Source organism: Penaeus vannamei, chromosome 34 (assembly GCF_042767895.1).
Source record: "Penaeus vannamei isolate JL-2024 chromosome 34, ASM4276789v1, whole genome shotgun sequence".
Classification (NCBI taxonomy): domain Eukaryota; kingdom Metazoa; phylum Arthropoda; class Malacostraca; order Decapoda; family Penaeidae; genus Penaeus; species Penaeus vannamei.
In genome coordinates, this window is record NC_091582.1 from 8,008,854 (window position 1) to 8,016,353 (window position 7,500).

Consider the following 7,500-nt stretch of genomic DNA (forward strand, 5'->3'; position numbering starts at 1 on the left):
TGCTGCTCCCAAGCTAACGGGCCACGAAGCTGACCGGCGGTTCCCAAACATTTCCAGGCTGGCGCCCCCCTGTCTACCAGGTGGATGTCTAGATGCTCTTTCGTATGCTTGGAACTGAAAACAAAATTAAATACGAAGACCTATTTCACGAATATAACCTAATTTAGTAAACCAATATATTTAGCAGTTTTAGCTACGTAGGCAATATGGAAGACTAAATCAACATCTCACTAGTAATCAAAGTATATAATTCACTATCTTCACAGTTATTGTTTTTAGGCTGGATGTGAGTGGTGCATAGTTTGTTGTTATTCAGATTAATATGTATATATATATATATATATATATATTATACATATATATTATATTAATATTATATATATATATATATATATATATATATATATATATATATATATATATATATATTTTTTTTTTTTTTTTTTTTTTTTTTTTTTTTCATTGTTCCTGATGCCATCTTGTCGCCCCCTACCACCTCCTTTGACTTCAGCCCCCAGATCTTTTTATTTTCACTCACTGACACACACACTCTTTCTTTCTCTCTCAGTCATATAGTGTAAATCAGCCTGATTGTCTGACTGTCTTATAAGGAATTTACACCTTATCAGTTGTAGATAAACTGATAAAGCATACAATTTCCCACGAAACGCACCACACCCATCCAGTCTTGCCAGCGTCCGCATTCCCAAAGGGCGCACGGGATGACGGCTCAGCCCCCCAGCAGGTTCTCTCTCCAAAGGGCCTCGCAGGTGCTGGCTGACTCCGTCGACAGCATCCAGCGCTTCCTCGACGGGACTTTCGACGTCCGGCTCTTCCTCAGTTACGTCCTGAAGGGCTTCTCCTTCCACATCCTCGCCTCGTGGAGCTTCTCCTTGGCAGCACTCGTTGTTTTCTGCTGCGTCGCCTTCAGTAGGGGTGAGGCCCGAGCGAGAAGCAGCGCCGCCCGTGGAAATGAAGCAAGAAATGAACGGCCGCCGTCGGTAAGTCTTCGTGGAAACGGAGGGAGGGAGAGTGGAGGCAGTGGAAAGGAGATCGAGAAATCACAGGCAGACAAGCAAGCAGAGAGAAAGGGGAAAGTAAGAGAAAGATGAGGGTGTGAAAGAGGTGCGAATAGACAAACAGGAGGATTTGAGGCCAACAGACAGACAGAATCAGAATAACATACAGGAGACAGATGCCATGAGAGGGATGGCGGGAGAGATAAAGACTAAAATCAAGCAAAGAGACGCATGCGAATCGAACGATGAGAGCAACAGATAGATAGATAGAGAATGCGAAAGGAACCAACATAAATGAACAGAAAGACAAATAGAAAAAAGGGTGGAAAAGGAGAGGGTGGAAGGGACGAAAATCATGAAAAGAGGCAGAAATACCTAATGACGAAGTGAGACAGTGAAAGAGAGATAGCAAACATTTAACAGACGCGAAAAATAGATACCGATATATATATTTTTAAATATCTTATCGCGCAGGACTATAGCCTCAAATACATGAGTAATCTATGTTCTCTCTTCATCAGCACTTTGAATGGATTGGCGTTATCACGATCAGATAATATTTAAATGCCAATAGGTGATTTCTAAGGGCTGATCGCCTGCTACTAGGATGTAGTTCGTTCACCAACACCCCTTTCATCATGAACACTCTCTTATCGTTTACAGTAATACCCATTGTAGCGTCGGTGTTGTGAGAATATGATATCGATCAGTTCTCTCTGCTACCGCCCTAGGCATAGCAATGAACGTGCCCTAAGTTTTCGCTTCCTGAGGTCAATTTAACACGGAAGTTATGACCAGTTTGTTTACATAAGAAGTGCTGTTTCAGATAAGCGCTGTGTTGCCACTATCTCCAGTCAATGAGGATGAACGCTTACTCAACAGATTGTCTTCCGTTTTCTTTCAACATTTAATGGTGAAACTAATCTAATTAATTTGTCGGAAAATATGTGGATCTTCCTCCTCCCTGTTAAATTTCCTATTAACGCTGCTGCTGGGAATTCACAAGAACGAGAAGCTTCATAATACATGTACAGTAAATATAAAACTAGGGAAAATATAGTTACATGCATCCTCGCTGACTAAAAAAAAATGTACTGGTAAAATGAACACTGGAAAAGAACACTGGTAAAGAACACTACAGGAAACGCCTTAAAACACGATCTGTTATCACGGTGTATGAACATATTCGATAAATTTAAAATGAGGAAAAATATGTTTCTTCTTACCACCCCATAGTTAACAAAGTGTCCCAGGATTATATCGCCAGTCAATCTATTCATTCATTCAGCCTAGTCAGTCGTCATATAGCTTTCCCTCTTTTGTAAAAAAAGAAAAAAAAAAAATACTGCTCGTCACATTATTGGTAATAGGTGACTGACTAGTTATCCTGAAGATCTGCTCCCTCCTGCATGCAAAAAGAAACAGGGATATTCTGCCTGCTGGAAAACTTGTAACACCATTGAAGGCGCCAGGTACGAATCATATTCAGTGCTAATTGGATTCTACATTATGCCAGCAATGTGTTATTGTACAATTATCAGAGTGCAGTGACTATTATAGTGATGACACGAATTAGTGGGATCTAGTTTTCCTGAATAAAAAGTCGAAATAACTGTGGGCATATGATATACAGGATTAGATAGATATTGACATTTACATTGATCAAGAATGGAAAGCAAATCGGCAATTCGGTCTAAAGGTTTTTGATCAAGATAAGAATTGTGTTCCTCACATCATTTGCAATAGCTGTGCAAATCATCTCAAAAAGGTTGAAGAGATTCGCCTAAATTTGGGATCCTCATGGTGGGGCGAGAACCATAGAACCATGTGGATGACTGTTGCTTTTGTCTTACTAATTTTGTAAGATATTTATATCTCTCCAAAGAATCTTAAAGCTTTTAACCTCAAGACTTAAAGAATGTTGAAAAGTAGGATAAACATTTTTTCTTTTTATCGTAAAGCTGATTTTGTACCGTTCTTTCACGAGAATATTGTTTTTTGTCAAGTGTCTGGCCTAGTAGCTGCGTTGAGCCTGAAAGTTTATAATCTTGACAATCGACCTCGAGTTATGGGGCCTCAAAGTTTATATTCCTGACAATTGGCGACTGTTCATCGCCAGCTCAAAACGCCAACAGCCAGGCTTCTATTTCATCAGCCCATCAACAGTGGGCAGAGAGCATCATGACATCAAACGTGTTGTGAAAAATAGAATATTATTTTTTTTTTCTGTTGTGATTTAAAAATGGTCAATATTCTAGGGCAACAACACAGCTACACAGAATGCCCTTGCTTTCTTCGAGGTGTAGACTGACTGGCCTTTGTGGATTGCAATGGCTTAGGGAGAGAAAAAAGGTTAATGCTGAACCTCTCGTATCGCATGAAAAAATCACTTTCCACCTTTGCATGTCAGACTTGGATTATCCATAAAGTTTGTTAAAACTTTGAATGAGGATGGTGATTGCTCTAAGTACATTTGCAAAACATTTCCTGGTTTGAGTGATGAGAAAATGAAAGATGGTACGTTTGATGGGCTGCAAATTAGGTACCTAATCAAGGATCCCTTCATTAGACTCATGGCGCCAGATGAATCCTGCATGGTTCCATTCAAGCATTTTGTTGAGAACTTCAGAAATCTCGTATAGTAATTGCAAAAAACTGGTCCAAAACTTGATGAAAAGCCTCCAGGCCTTGGGAGCAAACATGAGCATCAAAGTCCACTACATCAACATCCCGGAAATCCTTGTGGATGGAAGCGACGAGCAAGGACAGCGTTTTCCTCAGGACATCCGAATCCTGGAAGAAAGATATCAAGGTCGTTGAGACAAGCAAAGGATGGCTGACTACTGCTGGAGTCCTCATCGAGATTTTCCTGATGTTCCTTAGCCATGTAAATCGAAGAAGTTGCGACTTTTGCCTCTGAAATGATGTATATTGATGGGATCATTTTCTTGGCATGCTTTCATATATATTTTTCCATCTGGTATCTATATAAGTCCTTAAGGTTCTACTATTTTTTTCTTCTTTTTATGATATTGATTTATATGACAAATACAGTACTTTACTTTTTGCTGAAAATGGAAACTTCAGTGACAAGAAAACTAGAGCCAATGGTGGAAATGACTGTGATAATCGAAACCAGCGTCCATAAGATGTCTAAAATCGGTATTTACATCTATTGCAACAAAGAATTTTCTTGTACCAGTGTAATCAAAGGTGATTTAGTCCTTGCTCTAAGATTCATTTCCAATGGTTAATGTGTAGATTACCATTTATTTTCTTTATGGGGAGCATATCCTCCTCTCCCTTGCATCCCGAAGGCCTCTCTGGAAGTTTGGAAACGGTCGTCTGTAAGTCCAGCTCCTCAGTGGTAAAGAAACGTCCGATGGAAGACGATCTCTTGTGTGGAATTCATGATGAACAGATTGCAACAGGAACAACGAAGGGAAGGGCAAGAAAACACACGAATATGCCTATTCGTGTGTTTTCTTGCCCTTCCCTTCGTTGTTCCTGTTGCACGATCTCTTGTCAAGAACAGACTAAAGGCCAGACGAAGTCCTAAAGGAATGAGGATGAGGAGGTGCTTCTGGACTGTGCTTCAGTATCATCGTCTTTTCGGTACTCATGTTGGGTTACTTCAGCAAATTATGAAGAGGAAATGGCCTTTAGTAAGAATGTCCAGAAGGGCACATAAGATCTCACGGAATTTAAGAAGACCTAATGTTATGTAGAGTTACAAGTGATGAGCAAGGGGTGTTCATGGTTCCGGCGTCATCTGCGCTGTGAGTGATGACAGGGTGATTATGGTTCTGTCTTCACTTATGTTGCGACTGTCAAATGTAAGTGACAAGCAAGGGATAAGGTTTCAGGAATGGTCAGGTGTAGGTTCGGCAACTACTATATAATCAAGAAAATATTCTGTACTCCTTGCCTACATACAGAAATACATCGATTTGTAACTGGGTGTGTGTTTGTGTGCATGTGCGTTCGTGTGTTTTTGGGTCTGTGTTTGGACGTGCTTTTGTTTTCATCAGTATAACTGATCCCATAGTATGCGCTTGATGTATATAATTACCCAGACCCTTATTTTCCTTTATAAAAGGTGTACATACATATTATAAAACCAAATTGAACTAATCAGAGAGCCATGTACATTATCCTGTACCTGTGTTACCCCTGTAAGCGGAATGTCTCTCACTGTTTTCCTCCCTTTCAGTCCGCCAGCAGGTTCTCCCTTCAGTGGGTCTTGCACGTGCTAGGTGTTGCGATAGACTCCGTCGATACCGTCCTCCGTTTCCTCGACGATCGCACGGGGACTTTTGACGTCTACCTCTTCCTCAGTTACATCTTAAAGGGCTTCCTTTTTAACGTCCTCGCGTCGTGGAGTTACGTCGGAGCAGGACTCGTTCTCTTCTACCGCGTCTCCTCGAGAGAGCGCGAGGCCAAGTTAGACAAGAAGATAGCCCTCGCGAGAACCGACGCCGCTACGTTCAAGGCCCTGTACGAGGATACGGGAATCGAGCTGCCTCCGTGGGTGAGTCAGTGGGAAATAGCGGGGGGGGGGGGGGGGGCTTAAGGGGGATCGAGAGAGAACGGAAAGATTATCTGACTTAGAGAAAGAAAAACACAGCAAGAGAAAGAGACGGAAAAAAATGACAGGAAGAGAAATAATGTGTTTACCATCCATTTTTCTAAGCAACTGAAAAATACAAATTTCGTAAGCTTTTGCATTGTAATTCCAATTTAGGACTGCATTTAGAAGCTGCAAAGGGATACACTAAACAGCATAGATATTAAACCACATTCTACATGTCTAATAAACACATGAGTGATTGTTATAGAATTTATTGTTTCTGTAGGATCTGCATAGGAGGGATCATGAATATATGCCATTGACGGTATTAGTTAGAGAATAATCTAAAGAGAGGAGATACTGATCAACTAAACATTTACAGCGATAACTAAAATCCTTTTAATTGTATGTTAAGATGATGAGTAGGATATTTTAGCAAAAATGTCGCTGCCCATTTGAGGAAAGCCCCTGGTGACTACGACCCATTGGTAAAAGGCTGATAAATGGCCTTTTCCTTGCTGACTGGCAGGAAAGCCGGTGTGGTTTATCAGATACTTACCTTATTTACCTTATTTACCTTTATTTACCTTAGAGAACCAACACATCCTCAGAGAAGTGATGATCTTTGGTATCATTGAAATTATTAAAAGGAGATTATATTGCACAGTCAAGCCCAGCTCATCCAAAAGCTGATTGAAATTTTGGAATAATTTTGAGAGCTTTATTGTATTTATAAATATATGCAGATTGCATACATAGTCAATTCATTCACTAATCTTATATTTCCTGAATGAGTTTTTACATTGCATTTTACTGAACTTGATGGTTCGTATGTTTCAGATCACCTTTCCAGACACAGAGCGAGCAGAATGGGTAAACGAGGTAAATTCGCCTTCTCCTCCCTCTCTATCTACCTATCTATCCATCTGTCTATCTGTCCATTTATATCTCTCTCTCCCTCTCTCTCTCTCTCTCTCTCTCTCTCTCTCTCTCTCTCTCTCTCTCTCTCTCTCTCTCTCTCTCTCTCTCTCTCTCTCTCTCTCTCTCTCTCTCTCTCTTCGTCCCACTATAATCATAGTGATTACAATGGAACTAAAAATCTTCATGTAAGCTTTGTGTTCCATTGCAATCATTATGATCATCATCACTCTCCGCCTTATAATGACTATCATTATCATTACTAATGATCTCTAATGTCCTTGTTTTCACCACTAGTTCATGAGAACAATGATATAACAGATGGCAACATATCATACTATGTAACCAATGTTTTTCGACAGATGTTTAACTAATATCTAAGCCAGGCATTAACATTTCATTCATAACTTCCAGGTCATCAAACAGCTGTGGCCAAGAATCGGAGAATATGCCAAGGATTATTGCAAACATATTTTGCAACCAGACTTAGCGAGCAGAATGAAACCTATAAGCTTCGAATTTAGCAAAATACATCTCGGCGACGTCGCCCTTATGGTCACCGGTGTTAAGGTTCATAATAGGACCTCACGCCACAGGATTACGATGGACGTGGACATAGTGTGAGTGTCAACATTGAAATAGTTTGTGTTCAGAAGAGAGGATATATATTTTGCTGGATTTAAAAAGTATAATTCTTCGCGGTTAGAAAAAAAATGTTTTCATAGAATCTTAATGTTTCATTTGTTTGAATACATTTTCTTTTTTTTTTTTTTGCAGATTTACTGGGAACAGTTCATTTGAAATACGCGTCGCAGGAAACGAAAGTGGCATTAAAGAACTTAAAGTAAGTCAGACTAATTATATGCTTATATATATATATATAAATATATATATATATATATATATATATATATATATATATATATATATATATATATATATAACGATAGCGTAATGTGTGTGTGTGTGTGTGTGTGTGTGTGTGTGTGTGTG

At 39.6% G+C, this 7,500-nt stretch overlaps 1 protein-coding gene across 5 annotated transcripts in view; it reads left to right on the forward strand.

The window, feature by feature from the left end:
* The first annotated feature begins 666 nt into the window (after window positions 1-666).
* Window positions 667-7,500, forward strand: part of LOC113823566 (extended synaptotagmin-2) — a 16,448-nt gene continuing 9,614 nt past the window's right edge. For 3 of the 5 annotated variants that reach the window (XM_070145584.1, XM_070145585.1, XM_070145586.1), the window contains exons 1-5: window positions 668-1,001; window positions 5,233-5,550; window positions 6,430-6,471; window positions 6,922-7,127; window positions 7,285-7,351. In XM_070145584.1, coding sequence (XP_070001685.1) covers window positions 723-1,001; window positions 5,233-5,550; window positions 6,430-6,471; window positions 6,922-7,127; window positions 7,285-7,351 — 912 coding nt within the window. In that variant the 5' untranslated portion in view covers window positions 668-722. Of the gene's footprint in view, window positions 1,002-5,232; window positions 5,551-6,429; window positions 6,472-6,921; window positions 7,128-7,284; window positions 7,352-7,500 lie in introns of all 5 variants that reach the window. The other 2 variants (XM_070145588.1, XM_070145587.1) reach the window with 2 other exon arrangements.